The sequence below is a fragment of the Oncorhynchus kisutch genome, linkage group LG13, assembly GCF_002021735.2.
Source record: "Oncorhynchus kisutch isolate 150728-3 linkage group LG13, Okis_V2, whole genome shotgun sequence".
In the NCBI taxonomy this organism is placed as follows: domain Eukaryota; kingdom Metazoa; phylum Chordata; class Actinopteri; order Salmoniformes; family Salmonidae; genus Oncorhynchus; species Oncorhynchus kisutch.
Window position 1 is genome coordinate 72,731,714 of NC_034186.2, and position 20,911 is coordinate 72,752,624.

The 20,911-nt window shown below is 47.6% G+C and overlaps 1 protein-coding gene and 1 long non-coding RNA gene across 3 annotated transcripts in view; both read right to left on the reverse strand.

Moving 5' to 3' along the window:
• Window positions 1–530: 530 nt before the first annotated feature.
• On the reverse strand, window positions 531–8,150 carry LOC109883102 (uncharacterized). The gene is made up of 3 exons (XR_002254119.1): window positions 8,093–8,150; window positions 716–793; window positions 531–559 (listed from the first exon to the last, which is right to left on the reverse strand). It is a non-coding gene; the product is annotated as an uncharacterized LOC109883102 (long non-coding RNA).
• A 6,806-nt stretch (window positions 8,151–14,956) lies between these two features.
• zyx (zyxin) overlaps window positions 14,957–20,911 on the reverse strand; it is a 26,529-nt gene continuing 20,574 nt past the window's right edge. For both annotated transcript variants that reach the window (XM_031787225.1, XM_031787224.1), the window contains exons 7-10: window positions 19,170–19,339; window positions 18,862–19,040; window positions 17,862–17,982; window positions 14,957–16,889 (exon numbers count right to left, since the gene is read on the reverse strand). In XM_031787225.1, coding sequence (XP_031643085.1) covers window positions 16,779–16,889; window positions 17,862–17,982; window positions 18,862–19,040; window positions 19,170–19,339 — 581 coding nt within the window. In that variant the 3' untranslated portion in view covers window positions 14,957–16,778. The remainder of the gene's footprint in view (window positions 16,890–17,861; window positions 17,983–18,861; window positions 19,041–19,169; window positions 19,340–20,911) is intronic.

Sequence of the window (20,911 nt, forward strand, 5' to 3'; positions counted from 1 at the left end):
TTGACCGGGGTAGGAGTAGCCAGGTGGAAAGCATGGCCAGCCGTAGAAAAATGCTTATTGAAATTCTCAATTATGGTGGATTTATCAGTGGTGACAGTGTTTCCTATCTTCAGTGCAGTGGGCAGCTGGGAGGAGGTGTTCTTATTCTCCATGGACTTTACAGTGTCCCAGAACCTTTTTGAGTTGGTGTTGCAGGAAGCAAATTTCTGCTTGAAAAAGCTAGCCTTGGCTTTTCTAACTGCCTGTGTATAATGGTTTCTAGCTTCCCTGAACAGCTGCATATCACGGGGGCTGTTCGATGCTAATGACAATGGAATTAGAAGGAAATGTTTTACAGGTTTCTCCAATCAAATACAGAGAGGGCAAAAGAGAGAGAGAATGCTCAATTCATATATTAATAACACATATCTATCCAAACCAAATCATATAGACTTTTCATGACAACTGGGCTCTCACACATCATCTCCTTCAGTCTGATAAAAGAGTTTGCTTGATCCCTGGTGCTAGACGGAGAGAGACTGGATGTAGATGGAAAAATATTGTGTTTGTCAATTGTCACCTATTAATAAAATAAATGGGTGAAATTGAACTACCAGTACGTATATAGTACAATGTATCATCATCACTGGTAATATGATTCATTAGTGATATTGATGATGAAATCCTATATCTTATTGGCAATGTAGACTAGTTCCACTACAATAAAATACTATACCTTTGAATACAGTTGGTTGAGTTCAGCTTCACTGAAAATGTTGTTTTTAGTTGAAAGTCTTGGAGTTAGAGACTGAATCTGGGAAAACAGATTGTTCATTTCAAGTGGACAATGAATTCTCCATCTTCTCCTCCGGTTGGTCCCTCACTCCATTTCTCTCCATCAATGAGCTAGTCTTTCCCATGGGGATGTTTGTCCAGTCTCTCATCCACCCTACCTATCCCAGGTAACCCAAACTCATATGTTTACTATCACATAATAAACTATGAATAACCAAGTAGTCTTAATGAGATAAATAATCTCATTCCTCAAAGTGTTTTGTTGAGTATTTGCATGTTTTTGTGTCAGGTCCGTCAACTTCAGGGTTTTGGGGTCTTTGATGGCCAAAGATATTCTCCATCTCCCAATAGTAAGGCAATTAGTCTCAATGAATTACTCTCTGATTGTAATGCAGTTAATGAACATTTATTCATGTGTGTGCGTGCGTGTGGGTTTATACATGGTGCATGTGTGTGCCCTGACCGTTCACCCTGTGCTTTAGTCCATTCTCAGAGTGTGTGTGGTGACAGTACCTGAGTATGAGAGAGGGGGCGTTCTCGCTGTCACCAGCACAGCAGCAGGAGATGTGGGTGCAGTACTCTGCTCTGCAGATTGCACTACCGGTCAGTTTTTGGAATTCCAAATCTATTCTAGGGTATCTAGGCTAATTTCAGCACCTTAGTTGTTTTGGTTGATATCAGAGGCATACTATGTTTTGGTTGGTATCAGAGGCATACTATGTTTTGATTGATATCAGAGGCGTACTATGTTGTGGTTGATATCAGACATACTATGTTTTGGTTGATATCAGAGGCATACTATGTTTTGGTTGATATCAGAGACATACTATGTTTTGGTTGGTATCAGAGGCATACTATGTTTTGGTTGGTATCAGAGACATACTATGTTTTGGTTGGTATCAGAGGCATACTATGTTTTGGTTGGTATCAGAGACATACTATGTTTTGGTTGGTATCAGAGGCATACTATGTTTTGGTTGGTATCAGAGGCATACTATGTTTTGGTTGATATCAGAGGCATACTATGTTTTGGTTGATATCAGAGGCATACTATGTTTTGGTTGATATCAGAGGCATACTATGTTTTGGTTGATATCAGACATACTATGTTTTGGTTGATATCAGAGGCATACTATGTTTTGGTTGGTATCAGAGACATACTATGTTTTGGTTGGTATCAGAGGCATACTATGTTTTGGTTGATATCAGAGGCATACTATGTTTTGGTTGGTATCAGAGGCATACTATGTTTTGGTTGGTATCAGAGGCATACTATGTTTTTGTTGATATCAGAGGCATACTATGTTTTTGTTGATATCAGAGGCATACTATGTTTTGGTTGATATCAGAAGCATACTATGTTTTGGTTGATATCAGAGACATACTATGTTTTGGTTGGTATCAGAGGCATACTATGTTTTGGTTGGTATCAGAGGCATACTATGTTTTGGTTGGTATCAGAGGCATACTATGTTTTGGCTGGTATCAGAGGCATACTATGTTTTGGTTGGTATCAGAGACATACTATGTTTTGGTTAGTATCAGAGACATACTATGTTTGTCAAAGCTTTATCTACTTATTTCTCCCTCTTTATTCTTTACTCTCTGTGTCTTAGGCTTACAATCAGAGTTTGAAGAAGTATCCTGGCGACTCCTCTCTCTCTCTCAGGCCTCTCACACTCATCTGTTCCTTACTTCATTCACTCAGGTAAGGATAACAGAACACTGCAGAACAATAATTGCAGATGTCTGAAAGGTTCACTTTACCATGGATATGAAGGTCCTACTAATGGACGTTTTCCTTCCTATAATTGTATCTATATTATCTTCTATCAGATCAACTGCGACTCTGACCCGTGCCATGAGTTCATGCCGTTTGAACCTTCCTTTCTGGTTACTGTTGTTACGTCCTGACCTTAGTTCCTTTTTATGTCTCTGTTTTAGTTTGGTCAGGGCGTGAGTTGGGGTGGGCATTCTATGTTTTTGTTCTAGGTTGTGTATTTCTGTGTTTGGCCTGGTATGGTTCCCAATCAGAGGCAGCTGTCGATCGTTGTCTCTGATTGAGAACCATACTTTGGTAGCCTGTTTTCCCACTATGATTTGTGGGTAGTTATTTTCTGTTTAGTGTGTTTTGTACCTGACGGACCTGTTTCGGTCGTTTCTTTTGTTCCTTGTTGTATTTAGTGTTCAGTTTATAAAAATAATGATGAACACTTACCACGCTGCATCTTGGTCCTCACCTTCTTCCACCGATAATCGTTACAACTGTCTGTAGGTACTCTGACCTCTGCCTTATGACCCTCTCCTGCCCCAACAAACCCCAGCAGCACCTCTTAGGGACATGATTACCTACAGATCTACAGTAACATCTCCTACTGAACAAAGAGAGCCATTGATGAACACACAAGACTGTGATTTTAACGGATCGGTGTCCCCCCGCGCGGGACAGTTGCGCTAACGTAAGCTAATGTGATTAGCATGAGGTTGTAAGTAAAAAATCTCAGGACATAGACATATCTGATATGGGCAGAAAGCTTAAAACGTGTTAATCTAACTGCCTGTACTATTTACTGTAGCTATTACAGTGAAAAAATACCATTGCTAATGTTTGAGGGGAGTGCACAATTATAAACTTGAAAATGTATTAATAAACCAATTAGGCACATTTGGGCAGTCTTGATACAACATTTTGAACATATGTGCAATGGTTCATTGGATCAGTCTAAAACTTTGCAGATACATTTCTGCCATCTAGTGGCCAAAATAATACATTATGACATTTCACTTGCATTTAAAGATGGTGGTACAAGGGGTAAAAAGCATGTTTTTTTTGTATGACCTTTTACCCAATGTGTTTTATGAGGGCAATAGCACAGAACACGAAGTCAAAATGCAATTGACAGGAGAGATGATTATTCATTAGGCACATCCATCCAGTCTCTTGTGACATCCTGTGCATGGGAGATTTGTTTCTGGGTTCTGAGATAAAACTATCCATATTGTCTGTGGATTATTTAAAACTGCAGTATGTAACAAGCACCTTGTTATCCATAAGGATACTATTAGTTATGTTTGGAGGTTCTGGTCTGCTTACCTTAATTAAGTGTAGGGGAGAGTGTGTCTGCCAGTTTAGATGGTGCCAAAGACACAAACAGCGTTGAAAATGTGTGTATGAATAGTGTGTGGATGTACAGTTGAAGTCGGAAGTTTACATACATTGCAACCAAATACATTTAAACTCAGTTTTTCACAATTCCTGACATTTAATCCTAGTTACATTCCCTGTCTTAGGTCAGTTTAGGATCACCACTTTATTTTAAGAATGTGAAATGTCATAATAGTAGAGAGTGATTTATTTCAGCTTTTATTTATTTCATCACATTCCCAGTGGGTCAGAAGTTTACATACACTCAATTAGTATTTGGTAGCATTGCCTTTAAATTGTTGAACTTGGATCAAATGTTTTGGGTAGCCTTCCACAAGCTCCCCACAATAAGCTGGGTGAATTTTGGCCCATTCCTCCTGACAGAGCTGGTGTAACCGAGTCAGGTTTGTAGGCCTCCTTGCTCGCACATGCTTTTTCAGTTCTGCCCACAAATGTTCTATAGGATTGAAGTCGGGGCTTTGTGATGGCCACTCCAATACCTTGATTTTGTTGTCCATAAGCCATTTTTCCACAACTTTAGAAGTATGCTTGGGGTCATTGTCCATTTGGAAGACCCATTTGCGACCAAGCTTTAACTTCCCGGCTGATGTCTTGAGATGTTGCTGCAGCAAAGCACCCCCACAACATGATGCTGCCACCCCCGTGCTTCACAGTTGGGATGGTGTTCTTTGGCTTGCAAGCCTCCCCCTTTTTCCTCCAAACATAATGATGGTCATTATGGCCAAACAGTTCTATTTTTGTTTCATCAGACCAGAGGATATTTCTCCAAAAAGTATGATCTTTGTCCCCATGTGCAGTTGCAAACCGTAGTCTGGCTTTTTTTATGGTGGTTTTGGAGCAGTGGCTTCTTCCTTGCTGAGCGGCCTTTCAGGTTATGTCGATTATAGAACTCGTTTTACTGTGGATATAGATAATTTTGTACCTGTTTCCTCCAGCATCCTCAGAAGGTCCTTTGCTGTTATTATGGGATTGATTTGCACTTTTTTGCACCAAAGTACGTTCATCTCTAGGAGACAGAACGAGTCTCCTCCCTGAGCGGTATGACGACTGTGTGGTCCCATGGTGTTTATACTTGCGTACTATTGTTTGTACAGATGAACGTGGTACCTTCAGGCGTTTGGAAATTGCTCCCAAGGATGAACCAGACTGGTGGAGGTCTACATTTTTTTTCTGAGGTCTTGGCTGATTTCTTTTGATTTTCCCATGATGTCAAGCAAAGAGGCACTGAGTTTGAAGGTAGGCCTTGAAATACATCCACAGGTACACCTCCATTTGACTCAAATGATGTCAATTAGCCTATCAGAAGCTTCTAAAGCCATGACATCCTTTTCGAACAATATTAAGCTGTTTAAAGGCACAGTCAACTTAGTGTATGTAAACTTCTGACCCACTGGAATTGTGATACAGTGAATTATAAGTGAAATAATCTGTCTGTAAACAATTGTTGGAAAAATGACTTGTCATGCACAAAGTTGATGTCCTAACCGACTTGCCAAAACTATAGTTTGTTAACAAGACATTTGTGGAGTGGTTGAAAAACGAGTTCTAATGACTCCAACCTAAGTGTACGTAAACTTCCGATATTCAACTGTAAATAAATAAGGAAATGGGAAAGGGATACCCGTCACGGTCGTCCTCCTCTTCATCTGAAGAGGAGAGGCGAGAAGGATCGGACCAAAATGCGGCGTCGTAAGTGTCCATGGTAAATCTTTAATACCGAAAGTACTGACACTGTATACAAAACAATAAACAAATGACGACCGTGAAGCTACAACATAGACAATCACCCACAAACAAACAGTGCAACCCAGGCTACCTAAGTATGATTCTCAATCAGAGACAACTAATGACACCTGCCTCTGATTGAGAACCATACTAGGCCGAAACATAGAAATACCCAAATCATAGAAAAACAAACATAGACTGCCCACCCAACTCACGCCCTGACCATACTAAATAAATACAAAACAAAGGAAATAAAGGTCAGAATGTGACAGTACCCCCCCCCAAAGGTGCGGACTCCGGCCGCAAAACCTTGACCTATAGGAGAGGGTCTGGGTGGGCGTCTGTCCGCGGTGGCGGCTCTGGCGCGGGACGCGGACCCCACTTAACCATTGTCTTTGTCCGCCTTATTGTCCGCCTCCGTGGCTTTCTAACCATGACCACCCCTCTCAATGACCCCACTGGACAGAGGGGCGGAAGCTCTGGACAGAGGGGCGGAAGCTCTGGACAGAGGGGCGGAAGCTCTGGCGCCTCTGGGCTGAGGGGCTCTGGCGCCTCAGACTCCGGCAGCAGTGCCGGACAGGCGGGAGACTCCGGCAGCAGCGCCGGACAGGCGGGAGACTCCGGCAGCAGCGCCGGACAGGCGGGAGACTCCGGCAGCAGCGCCGGACAGGCGGGAGACTCCGGCAGCAGCGCCGGACAGGCGGGAGACTCCGGCAGCAGCGCCGGACAGGCGGGAGACTCCGGCAACAGCGCCGGACAGGCGGGAGGCGCCGGACAGGCGGGAGACTCCGGCAGCGGCGCCGGACAGGCGGGAGGCTCCGACAGCGGCGCCGGAACGGCGGGAGACTCCGGCAGCAGCGCCGGACTGGCGGGAGACTCCGGCAGCAGCGCCGGACAGGCGGGAGGCTCCGGACAGGCGGGAGGCTCCGGCGCCGGACAGGCGGGAGGCGCCGGACAGGCGGGAGACTCCGGCAGCGGCGCCGGACAGGCGGGAGGCTCCGACAGCGGCGCCGGACAGGCGGGACCACCTGCAGGGAGGAGACAGAGAGACAGCCTGGTGCGTGGGGCTGCCACAGGAACCACCAGGCTGGGGAGACCCTCAGGAGGCTTGGTGTTAGGAGGCACCTGAAGGACCGGGCTGTGGGGGAGCACTGGAGCTCTGGTGCGCAACCTTGGCACCACTTCCCCAGGCTGGACAACTACTCTAGCCCGGACCCTCCAGAGTGCAGGCACAGGTTGAACCGGGCTGTGGGTAAGCACGGGAGATCTAGTGCTTACTACACGCACCTCTCCCTTAGGCTCCACTCCCACATTCGCCCGGCACGAGCGGAGCGCAGGCAGGCTATGGGCACGCACTGGCGACACCGTGCGCTTAACCGCATAACACGGTGCCTGACCAGTAATGCGCTGCTTATAATAAGCACGAGGAGTGAGCTCAGGTCTGCTACCTGGCTTACTACCACACCTCGTCTGCCCCCCCCCAAAAACATTTTTGGGGCTGCCTCTCGTACCTGTCGCACTGCCGTGTTGCCTCCTCATATCGCCGCCGCTCAGCTTTCGCTGCCTCCAGCTCTGCTTTGGGGCGGCGATATTCCCCAGCCTGTGCCCAGGGTCCTTTCCCGTCTAGAATCTCCTCCCATGTCCAGGAGTCCTGTGATGCTGGCCGCTGTTTTTGCTGTTGCTGCTGCTGTCGTCGCTGCTGTTTACCACGCCGCTTGGTCCTTGGTTGGTGGGTGATTCTGTCACGGTTTTCTTCATCTGGCGGACCAAAGCGCAGCGTGGTGGTTATTCATATTCTTTAATTTATAAAGAAACTACACATGAGAACTAACAAAAACAACAAATGTGAGAAAACCTAAAACAGTCCCATCTGGTGCAAAACACAAAGACAGGAACAATCACCCACAAACACACAGTGAAACCCAGGCTACCTAAGTATGATTCTCTGTAATGACACCTGCCTCTGATTGAGAACCATACTAGGCCGAAACATAGAAATACCCAAATGATAGAAAAACAAACATAGACTGCCCACCCAACTCACGCCCTGACCATACTAAATAAATACAAAACAACGGAAATAAAGGTCAGAACGTGACAATACCTAGACAGATGTACAACTGAAATGTGTCTTCCGCATTTAACCCAACCCCTCTGAATCAGTGATGTTTGGTCATAGATGTGTGGCTGATAATTAGACAAAAGCAAGTTGCATTTTTTTATGTTTAGGGGGTTGTATTTCTTATGGAGTAATCAACGTATACATTTAATATGTGTTTGTTAAACAACATGTTTATAATAGCTAGGTTAAAACTGTGGACAGGCAAGCTGTTAGGACTAGTAATTGGGCGCTATTTAGGTTAGGCTAATACACAGTTGTTTTTAAATAAGGGTTCCAGTAATTTACATCCACTGTTGACCTTTTACCTTATTCAAAACAGACATGCGAGACTCCTCATCTCTCCACCTGAGATCAGGTTTGGACTTGGAGGAATAGACATTCTGAATCAGCTCCTGTGCCTAGAGGAAACAGCCAATACAATTTCAACACACTTGTAATATAATATCACATCTATGAAGCAGTTATCTTGTATTTTGTTGCTAAAAATAATATTTGACATTTGAAAATCATTAATACTGTAGTTCACATAAATACAATTCATCAAAACATTTGAGTTCATAATTACATAACATGATTGACAGATGTCATAGTCCATGGGAGTTTTTGGAGTCCATCTTATTTATTTTAGTTCTGTTTTGATTTGATAAAAATATAGTGTTCAATCAAAAGTTTTTTATAGTCATAATGCATCTTGTCTTCCAAATTTTACTGTTCACTTTAATTCTTTAGTAATGTCAATGCATATTATTGTCCAACAGAATTCTTTAGTAATGTCATCCATGTGAGTATTGAAGACACCCTGAAAGACTTATACATACATAAAAATACGCTGCTCAAAGAAATAAAGGGAACACTAAAATAACACATCCTATGAATGAATGAATGAAATATTTGTATTAAATACAGTGCCTTGCGAAAGTATTAGCCCGGTGCGCTATAGGGGGCCGAATACTTTCGCAAGGCACTGTACTTTTTTCTTTACATAGTTGAATGTGCTGACAACAAAATCACAAATACATTTTCAATGTAAATCAAATGTATCAACCCATGGAGGTCTGGATTTGGAGTCACACTCAAAATTAAAGTGGAAAACCACACTACAGGCTGACACAACTTTGATGTAATGTCCTTAAAACAAGTCAAAATGAAGCTCAGTAGTGTGTGTGGCCTCCACGTGCCTGTATGACCTCCCTACAACGCCTGGGCATGCTCCTGATGAGGTGGCGGATGGTCTCCTGAGGGATCTCCTTCCAGACCTGGACTAAAGCATCCGCCAACTCCTGGAGCGAGACATGATGTCCCAGATGTGCTCAATTGGATTCAGGTCTGGGGAACGGGCGGGCCAGTCCATAGCATCAATGCCTTCCTCTTGCAGGAACTGCTGACACACTCCAGCCACATGAGGTCTAGCATTGTCTTGCATTAGGAGGAACCCAGGGCCAACCGCACCAGCATATGGTCTCACAAGGGGTCTGAGGATCTCATCTCGGTACCTAATGGCAGTCAGGCTACCTCTGGTGAGCACATGGAGGGCTGTGCGGCCCCCCAAAGAAATGCCACCCCACACCATGACTGACCCACCGCCAAACCGGTCATGCTGGAGGATGTTGCAGGCAGCAGAACGTTCTCCACGGCGTCTCCAGACTGTCACGTCTGTCACATGTGCGCAGTGTGAACCTGCTTTCATCTGTGAAGAGCACAGGGCGCCAGTGGCGAATTTGGCAATCTTGGTGTTCTCTGGCAAATGCTAAACGTCCTGCACGGTGTTGGGCTGTAAGCACAACCCCCACCTGTGGACGTCGGGCCCTCATACCACCCTCATGGAGTCTGTTTCTGACCGTTTGAGCAGACACATGCACATTTGTGGCCTGCTGGAGGTCATTTTGCAGGGCTCTGGCAGTGCTCCTCCTGCTCCTCCTTGCACAAAGGCGGAGGTAGCGGTCCTGCTGCTGGGTTGTTGCCCTCCTACGGCCTCCTTCACGTCTCCTGAAGTACTGGCCTGTCTCCTGGTAGTGCCTCCATGCTCTTGACACTACACTGACAGACACAGCAAACCTTCTTGCCACAGCTCACATTGATGTGCCATCCTGGATGAGCTGCACTACCTGAGCCACTTGTGTGGGTTGTAGACTCCGTCTCATGCTACCACTAGAGTGAAAGCACCGCCAGCATTCAAAAGTGACCAAAACATCAGCCAGGAAGCATAGGAACTGAGAAGTGGTCTGTAGTCACCACCTGCAGAACCACTCCTTTATTGGGGGTGTCTTGCTAATTGCCTATAATTTCCACCTGTTGTCTATTCCATATGCACAACAGCATGTGAAATTTATTGTCAATCAGTGTTCCTTCCTAAGTGGACAGTTTGATTTCACAGAAGTGTGATTGACTTGGAGTTACATTGTGTTGTTTAAGTGTTCCCTTTATTTTTTTGAGCAGTGTATATACTTCTCATCAGAACCCATATTTCTTTAGTTCTGTAGCAGTTCACTAAAATGTGTTCTAAACTCTCTTCCATGGGACACAATGAACATGTCCTATTTATATTTTGTTGCTGCTATTCTTCATCACAGCCTACATCTTCTGTCTTTCTGTTCTCTAAACACACACACACAAATCAAATTAAATTTGTCACATGCGCCGAATACAACACTTACAAGCTCTTAACCAGCAATGCAGTTAGGAAAATACCAACAAAAAAAGAAAGCGATAAAAATAACAAATGATTAAAGGGCAGCAGTAAATAACAATAGCGAGGCTATATACATGGGGTACCAGTACAGAGTCAATGTGCGGTCCTTTTCTCCAGGTGGGAAAGGGCAGTGTGGAGTGTAATAGAGATTGCGTCATCTATGGATCTGTTGGTGCGGTATGCAAATTGGAGTAGGTCTATATACTGTAGAACACCCATTAGGTATTTCACTGCTCCAGAACCCCAGTCTACCAGCCCAGCCACCCAGCTAGGGGGGGGGGGGGGGGGACTAGCCCGAGGAAGGATTCTGGCCCGGCAGTCTCTGTGGGGCCAGTGTCCATACAGGAAAGATAGAACATACAGGCCTTCTTCCTAGCTGAGTTACCCGGGCTGGAGTGGTCCTCAGCTTCTGACAGAGGAACATTAAATCAAAGTTTCATTGTGAGGATAAAAGGTCCTGTTATGGAAACGGTTTCAGCAGTTCTATTTAAATCGTTGTCCCAAAGAACAGGTACAAAATCAACAGAGCAACGTTCTTAGATTCTCACCCAAAATCTCCCTCATTGTCAGCAGTAGCGCAGTCTGTCTGTCTGGCATTCTGTCTGCTGGAACCTTTTCTCTTATGTCTTTGCCGGTCTCTCTCTCTCCTTCCTCCCTCTTTCTCTGCCTGTACTGCCCAGCTCATGACCCTGTGGGTGTAGGGGGACACTCTTGCCCCTCTGTCTCCCCCTGGTGGACAGAGACACCCCCTCAGACCCACAGGGAAACAGGAAGTAGTCACAGGGCTGAGTGAAGGGGTCGACTGAGACGGGCAGACGGGTGGTAGCTCTGTGACAAGCCGGGGAGGTACATGGAGGAGAGGCTGGAGGTGTGCTCTCTGGTGGGAGGTGCTGCTGGGAGTAGTAGGCCAGGCCCACTATGGAGGTGCAGGAGGAGGATGCCAGGAGGAAGAGAAGGAGTATACGGTGATGTGTCCACACCCAGGGCTTCACTTCCTCTTCAGACTGGGGCTGGGTCAGGAAGGGTATCCAGCTGGGGTAGGGGCTTGGGCTCAGGAAGGGTATCAGGCTGGGGTAGTGGCTAGGTTAGGGGCTGGGGCTCAGGAAGGGTATCAGGCTGGGGTAGGGGCTGGGGCTCAGGAAGGGTATCCAGCTGGGGTAGGGGCTTGGGCTCAGGAAGGGTATCCAGCTGGGGTAGGGACTGGGGCTCAGGAAGGCTATCCAGCTGGGGTAGTGGCTAGGTTAGGGGCTGGGGCTCAGGAAGGCTATCCAGCTGGGGTAGGGGCTGGGTTAGGGGCTGGGGCTCCGGAAGGCCATCCAGCTGGGGTAGGGGCTTGGGCTCAGGAAGGGTATCAGGCTGGGGTAGTGGCTAGGTTAGGGGCTGGGGCTCAGGAAGGGTATCAGGCTGGGGTAGGGGCTGGGGCTCAGGAAGGCTATCCAGCTGGGGTAGTGGCTAGGTTAGGGGCTGGGGCTCAGGAAGGCTATCCAGCTGGGGTAGGGGCTGGGGTAGGGGCTGGGTTAGGGGCTGGGGCTCAGGAAGGCTATCCAGCTGGGGTAGGGGCTGGGGCTCAGGAAGGCTATCCAGCTGGGGTAGGGGCTGGGTTAGGGGCTGGGGCTCAGGAAGGCTATCCAGCTGGGGTAGGGGCTAGGTTAGGGGCTGGGGCTCAGGAAGGCTATCAAGCTGGGGTAGGGGCTGGGCCTCAGAGAGAGGATGTAGTTGGGACTGGAGCTGAAAGGGTATTAGAAGGGGGCTGCAGTTCAGTCAATCTAAACAAAATTGAAGGATAGTCAGTTTCATATCAGAATTATCATGATACACATTTCTGCTTCATTTAAGACTAATTTGACACATGACAAATCTTACGGGCGGTAGACGGGTGGTAGCTCTGTGACAAGCCGGGGAGGTACATGGAGGAGAGGCTGGAGGTGTGCTCTCTGGTGGGAGGTGCTGCTGGGAGTAGTAGGCCAGGCCCACTATGGAGGCGCAGGAGGAGGATGCCAGGAGGAAGAGAAGGAGTATGCGGTGATGTGTCCACACCCAGGGCTTCACCTCCTCTTCAGACTGGGGCTGGGGCTCAGGAAGGGTATCGGGCTGGGGTAGGGGCTGGGGCTCAGGAAGGGTATCCAGCTGGGGTAGGGACTGGGGCTCAGGAAGGGTATCCAGCTGGGGTAGGGACTGGGGCTCAGGAAGGGTATCGGGCGGGGTAGGGTCTGGGGCTCAGGAAGGCTATCCAGCTGGGGTAGGGGCTGGGGCTCAGGAAGGGTATCCATCGGGGGGTAGGGGCTGGGGCTCAGGAAGGCTATCACGCTGGGGTGTTGGCTGGGGCTCAGGAAGGGTATCCATCTGGGGTAGGGGCTGGGGCTCAGGAAGGGTATCCAGCTGGGGTAGGGGCTGGGGCTCAGGAAGGCTATCCAGCTGGGGTAGGGGCTGGGTTAGGGGCTGGGGCTCAGGAAGGGTATCCAGCTGGGGTAGGGGCTTGGCTCAGGAAGGCTATCCAGCTGGGGTAGGGGCTCAGGAAGGGTATCCAGCTGGGGTAGGGGCTGGGTTAGGGGCTGGGGCTCAGGAAGGCTATCCAGCTGGGGTAGGGGCTGGGTTAGGGGCTGGGGCTCAGGAAGGCTATCCAGCTGGGGTAGGGGCTGGGTTAGGGGCTGGGGCTCAGGAAGGCTATCCAGCTGGGTTAGGGGCTTGGGCTCAGGAATGCTATCCAGCTGCGGTAGGGGCTGGGGCTCAGGAAGGCTATCCAGCTGCGGTAGGGGCTGGGGCTCACTTGACACATGACAATCTTATTATAACCTATATTGTCCTCTATATACATGTAATACCACATTAAAAGGAAGACACTCCTCTATACAACTTGAAATGTACAGTATGAGACGCAGGGAATTGAGAGCTTGCTCTAACAAGTAGAAAGTGTTCAGCCTGTGGCAGGCCAACACATTGATTTGACATCACCTAGGATCAGCATAAACTTCATAACATTTCATGAGATAGGTAAAAACCTGCAGACGGTCTTTTAATTGAGGCTCTGCTGGGATTTCTGCCATACTCTGTTGTGTGTCTTGTTCTGTCTGTCTGGGTTTAGCTTGTTGCAGCCACTGACATTTCTCATTTCTCCCTCACACATAGCCTCCATCTCTCCCTCCATCAGCCAGCTGTCATCTCAGCTCTCCATCTTCTTTCATCACTCACTGCTCTCCTCCTCTGACGTTCTGATAAACAGAGTTGACCTGGCAGCCTACCTCTCTCTCTGCTACATTATCAGGTGGCACTGTGGATCCATTTAGACTGTGACATGCACGTGGGTGTGTTTGATGTGTAGGAGGAATCCTCTTCAATCCACAACCCTAAAATGACTGAGTTTTAACTCAAATGTTTTCATTTTACCTTTATTTAGGCAAGTCAGTTAAGAACAAATTCCTATTTTCAATGACGGCCTAGGAACAGTGGGTTAACTGCCTGTTCAGGGGCAGAACGACAGATTTGTACCTTGTCAGCTCGGGGATTTGAACTTGCTCTAACCACTAGGCTACCCTGCCGTAATGAGAACATAACGTCCCTTAGCAACAGGTCGGTACAGAGCCAATAAAATCAGCAGAACTCTGAAACACAGAAAAAGTCCAAACATTAGAGGACACATTCTCCTCTCGATGCAGGGTAACAAACATTTTCTCAAATGAAAACACAGTGCACACACAGCCGTCTACCCGCGTCACTATCAGTGCAGCAGAGGGTCTGGTATGAATTGATAGAGAGCGAGGGTGTTCTAGAGGTCATCTGGCAATGGAACACGTCACTGATAGCATAGTGGAGGACACGTTACATGGAGGAAGAGAGAGATACTGTATTTGATGTGAGAGAATGAGGACAATACTGAATACTTCCAGAAATAAAGACACTCAATTATTGCAAATGCCAAACAGGCACAATAAAACCACACAGCATTTAGGCAATTAGCAGTTTTATTTTGAGTACAGTAAAATTAAAGAAGAAAAAGAATGACATGTACTGGTAATTAATGTTGGCATGTTTGGAACCGTAAACACACACACAAATATAAAGAGGAATTTATAAAAACTATATCAAAAGAACAAGGCAATCATCATTAAATAAATGAGCAAAGTGGTGTTTTTGAAGGCATCATCACACACCAATGGTCTGACAGAAGACAAAGGCATGGTCACAATGGGGGGAATCATGTGGGCAAATAAAAAAAGTATACTAAAGATGATACCGACGACCCAGATAACATGCATATGGAGTCGTATTTGGCCATATGGTTTAGGATGTTAGTTTGGTCATTAGGGTTGTGTTGCTATGCCAGACTGAGGATTGTATAAGGATGGGTGTTTGGTGCCAAACCAGTCTGAACAGGACAGAGAGGAATACTAGGGTGGAAATGGCAACTCACAAAGTTTCACAGAAAAATCACAGAAAATAAGTACTTATCAAAGAAATACAGTATGGTAAGATTACAAGCAGAGTAAATATAACTGATATCGAGACATAAAAGAGCACTAAGCGGAATAATGGAAACAGTGGTAGTCATTGGAGTATTATGAGAAAGGTAGAGGGACAATATACTGTGTAAAGCACACAAAACATGATTAAAACTTGAAGTCAATTCCACAAAAACAAAGGCAGTGAATTTAAAGTGTGATGCGTTTGAGTGACGTGTTACCATCACCTTGAACTGTATTGGTTTGATCTACATGCTACTGCTACAGTCAATGACCTACTACACTCTACTGGAAAACAGACTGGCCATTTGATCTGTTGCATGTTTATAATACTTAAAACCCTGATTCAGAATCAGTTTTATTATGTTATTCAGAGAGCTGCAAATGCCCAAATACTAAGCATTTGTAAATGCAGGTGTATAGTGCAAAAATCCATGAGTTTACCTTTAGGTGAATTGAATTAATGAGAGGTAATATCTCTATGTTAATCATTAGATATCTTAACTCGCCTGCCCACTAGATAAGTATGTGTTCAAGAGCGCTTCATTGAGGATGATAGGATTATACTGTAGGTCCTGGTTGCCTCTAACTACTGATGCAGGATCTGACATTTTCCCCTCCATCCCCTTTAAATTAAGAATAGGGATGAGGTAGGGTAATCTGATCCTAGCGGTTAAGAGCAACTTCTGCCTGTAGCGTAGGTTCTGTTCTAAGCCATGTGGTCCTCTTTAAACTACAGCACTCTATTTAACATGAGGAGATCATAGGAATGGAATCTGTGCTGGGCTAACTTTTGACCTTTGTTCTAGGTAGTGTCTCTAATCATGATCTTAAATCTTCTATTCTTTTGACAAAGAAATAAATGGTAATTTTGATCGTATTGTACCCTCATTCTGTGCTTGACAAACTGGTGAGAGTAACTGACAGTGATCTGTAGCTATGCATGCCTATAAAGCAACAAACGCACACAACAAAAACAAACGAGAGCGACATTCACATATTTTTGTTCGTTTTTTTGGACTGTTTTTAGCCCAAGAGGAACTACATTTCCCACAGCACACTGCTCTGCTACATCATGTCTGATGGGATATGTAGTTCTGTAGAAAGCACTCTCTAAAGGCAGTTAAGCATCTTGTATGTTTGCAGGCACTACAACTCCCAAAGTGCTTCAGGTGCCACCAGCCCACCAGAGCTCAGCCCTATGGGAGGTGCAGGGGAACATGAATTAGTCCACCTTAAACTTTTGTTCAACTCCTCGTGCACTGGGGTCAGGGGGTTACACTGAACTACTGTTACTATGTCTCAAATACTCTGAAATACTTCCACTCTTTTCCTTCTGTACCACTGAAAAGTGAAAGACAAATCAAAGTTGTATGGCTGAAACCTTCTCAACATGTTTTCCAATCAGTGGAGAGAGAAGAGGAGAGGAAGCCATCTTTGACTGTTGGGACACAGCCCATGACTAAGCTATACTTGTGCAAGACATGCTGGGAATTTTAGCGTAAACAAAAAATGGCCTTGATAAGACTGGCATTAATACAAGGGGAGAAGGCGGGGAGAGGAGGAGGAAGTCTATCTCAGTGCAGTACATTACCTCTGGACTGAGAGAGGGAATAAGCAGAAAGAGAGAGACATAACGACATCTGCATGCAAACATACTCGCTTTCACTCATGAACTCTCACACACACACACACACACACACACACACACACACACACACACACACACACACACAGAGCGCACAAGTAAAGCCCTGTTGCAAAGACAGAACGGTGGAAGCTGAATGGATCCTGTGCCTTGGATTTGGTTCAAAGTTCGACTTGAATAACAGATGTGTCCACCAATCACTGCATAGCCTTGGCCCGCTGGGTGTGGCACTTCATGCACAGGATCCTGCCGTCCAATGGGTAGCAGCCGTCTGCGTCCGCCTCTATGGAGAGGGGGCGGGAACAATCCTGCAACCAGGAAGGAGACTTCAGGATGTGCAAAAGGTCACTGGAAAACATTTCCATCCAAAACACTCGGGGGACACCATTCAAACTGTTTCAACATTTAATCAGCTCTTTATAATACATCTTCAGGAGTTACATCTGGCACAAGATGTAGCAGATCTTTACCTCCCAGCGGAAGTACTTTAGATGTAGCAGGTCTGTTGTCCTTACCTCCCAGCGGTAGTACTTTAGATGTAGCAGGTCTGTTGTCCTTACCTCCCAGCGGTAGTACTTTAGATGTAGCAGGTCTGTTGTCCTTACCTCCCAGCGGTAGTACTTTAGATGTAGCAGGTCTGTTGTCCTTACCTCACAGTGGTAGTACTTTAGATGTAGCAGGTCTGTTGTCCTTACCTCCCAGCGTTAGTACTTTAGATGTAGCAGGTCTGTTGTCCTTACCTCCCAGCGGTAGTACTCTAGATGTAGCAGGTCTGTTGTCCTTACCTCACAGCGGTAGTACTTTAGATGTAGCAGGTCTGTTGTCCTTACCTCACAGCGGTAGTACTTTAGATGTAGCAGGTCTGTTGTCCTTACCTCACAGCGGTAGTACTTTAGATGTAGCAGGTCTGTTGTCCTTACCTCACAGCGGTAGTACTTTAGATGTAGCAGGTCTGTTGTCCTTACCTCACAGCGGTAGTACTTTAGATGTAGCAGGTCTGTTGTCCTTACCTCACAGTGGTAGCACTTTAGATGTAGCAGGTCTGTTGTCCTTACCTCACAGCGGTAGCACTTTAGATGTAGCAGGTCTGTTGTCCTTACCTCACAGCGGTAGTACTTTAGATGTAGCAGGTCTGTTGTCCTTACCTCACAGCGGTAGTACTTTAGATGTAGCAGGTCTGTTGTCCTTACCTCACAGCGGTAGTACTTTAGATGTAGCAGGTCTGTTGTCCTTACCTCACAGTGGTAGTACTTTAGATGTAGCAGGTCTGTTGTCCTTACCTCACAGCGGTAGCACTTGAGGTGGAAGTTCTTGTCGAGGGCCACGACTCTGACGGTCTCTTGACTGCCGGCGTCAGGAACTATGGGCTCATTACAGCTCACACACAGGGGAGAGAAACGCCTACAGGCAGGGGGACAGAGAGGACATTAGACTGTACCACACACACACAGGGGAGAGAAACGCCTACAGGCAGGGGGACAGAGAGGACATTAGACTGTACCACACACACACACAGGGGAGAGAAAAGCCTACAGGCAGGGGGACAGAGAGGACATTAGACTGTACCACACACACACACAGGGGAGAGAAACGCCTACAGGCAGGGGGACAGAGAGGACATTAGACTGTACCACACACACACAGGGGAGAGAAACGCCTACAGGCAGGGAGACAGAGAGGACATTAGACTGTACCACACACACACAGGGGAGAGAAACGCCTACAGGCAGGGGGACAGAGAGGACATTAGACCTGTACCACACACACACAGAGGAGAGAAACGCCTACAGGCAGGGGGACAGAGAGGACATTAGACTGTACCACACACACACACAGGGGAGAGAAACGCCTACAGGCAGGGGGACAGAGAGGACATTAGACTGTACCACACACACACAGGGGAGAGAAACGCCTACAGGCAGGGGGACAGAGAGGACATTAGACTGTACCACACACACACAGGGGAGAGAAACGCCTACAGGCAGGGGGACAGAGAGGACATTAGACTGTACCACACACACACAGGGGAGAGAAACGCCTACAGGCAGGGGGACAGAGAGGACATTAGACTGTACCACACACACACAGGGGAGAGAAACGCCTACAAGCAGGGGGACAGAGAGGACATTAGACCTGTACCACACACACACACAGGGGAGAGAACCGCCTACAGGCAGGGGGACAGAGAGGACATTAGACTGTACCACACACACACACACACACACAGAGGACAATACCTGAGAGCGATAGAGAGAAAGACAAGGAGATGAGAGGCCGTACCTGTGGTAGTCTGGGACACAGTATGGGTTGTTGTTGTCGTCGGTGATGAAGGGCGCCCCCTCCAGGCTGCAGGCGCAGGTGCAGCAGCGGAAACAATGGGCATGGAAACACTGGCCCACCGCCTTCAACACACGGTCTGTAATACGCTCACCACACCGAGAACACACCGCCAGAGAACTCTGTAGAGACACACAGACAGGAGGGTGGGAGAGAGAGCAAACACGTTACATGTCTTTGTGTGTGAGAGAGTGAATGAATTACTGTAAGCTGTTTATGCATGTAATTACTGTGCGTGTGTGTGTACTCACAGTGTAGCAGTCGTCACACTGTGGCGTCCCGTCCTTGTCGTAGAACTGCATGCCCTGCAGGGGGCGATGGCAGCTCATACAGCAGAAACAGTCAGAGTGGAAGAGTTTGTTCATGGCTCTCACTGCAGGCTGGGAACGAGACAGAGCCTCACCACACTTACCACATACCTCTGAAAGAGAGAGACGAGGAGAGAGAGTGGAGAGAGAGAGAGCGATGAGAGAGAGAGCGATGAGAGAAAGCGATGGAGAGAGAGAGAGAGAGAGAGAGAGAGAGCGATGAGAGAAAGCGATGGAGAGAGAGAGAGAGAGAGAGAGCGAGCGATGGAGAGAGCGATGGAGAGCGATGGAGAGAGAGAGAGCGATGGAGAGAGAGAGAGCGAGAGCGATGGAGAGAGAGAGAGAGCGAGAGCGATGGAGAGAGAGAGCGATGGAGAGAGCGCGATGGAGAGAGAGAGCGATGGAGAGAGAGAGCGATGGAGAGAGAGAGCGATGGAGAGCGATGGAGAGCGATGGAGAGAGAGCGATGGAGAGAGAGAGCGATGGAGAGCGATGGAGAGCGATGGAGAGCGATGGAGAGCGATGGAGAGAGAGAGCGATGGAGAGCGATGGAGAGAGAGCGATGGAGAGAGAGCGAGAGCGAGCGATGGAGAGAGAGAGAGAGCGAGCGATGGAGAGAGAGCGAGAGCGAGCGATGGAGAGAGAGAGAGAGCGAGCGATGGAGAGAGAGAGCGAGCGATGGAGAGAGAGAGAGCGAGCGATGGAGAGAGAGAGAGCGAGCGATGGAGAGAGAGCGATGGAGAGAGAGCGATGGAGAGAGAGAGAGAGCGATGGAGAGAGAGAGAGCGAGCGATGGAGAGAGAGAGAGAGCGAGCGATGGAGAGAGAGAGAGAGCGAGCGATGGAGAGAGAGAGAGCGAGCGATGGAGAGAGAGAGAGCGAGCGATGGAGAGAGAGAGAGCGAGCGATGGAGAGAGAGAGAGCGAGCGATGGAGAGAGAGAGAGAGCGAGCGATGGAGAGAGAGAGAGAGCGAGCGATGGAGAGAGAGAGAGAGCGAGCGATGGAGAGAGAGAGAGAGCGAGCGATGGAGAGAGAGAGAGCGAGCGATGGAGAGAGAGAGAGCGAGCGATGGAGAGAGAGAGAGCGAGCGATGGAGAGAGAGAGAGAGCGAGCGATGGAGAGAGAGAGAGAGCGAGCGATGGAGAGAGAGAGAGAGCGAGCGATGGAGAGAGAGAGAGAGCGAGCGATGGAGAGAGAGAGAGCGAGCGATGGAGAGAGAGAGAGAGCGAGCGATGGAGAGAGAGAGAGAGCGAGCGATGGAGAGAGAGAGAGAGCGAGCGATGGAGAGAGAGAGAGAGAGAGCGATGGAGAGAGAGAGAGCGAGCGATGGAGAGAGAGAGAGCGAGCGATGGAGAGAGAGAGAGCGATGGAGAGAGAGAGCGATGGAGAGAGAGAGCGATGGAGAGAGAGAGAGCGATGGAGAGAGAGAGAGCGATGGAGAGAGAGAGAGCGATGGAGAGAGAGAGAGAGATGGAGAGAGAGAGAGAGATGGAGAGATAGAGAGAGAGATGGAGAGAGAGAGAGATGGAGAGAGAGAGAGAGAGTGGAGGAGGAGAGAGAGATGGAGAGAGAGAGAGAGATGGAGAGAGAGAGAGAGAGATGGAGAGAGAGAGAGAGAGATGGAGAGAGAGAGAGAGAGATGGAGAGAGAGAGAGAGAGATGGAGAGAGAGAGAGAGATTGAGAG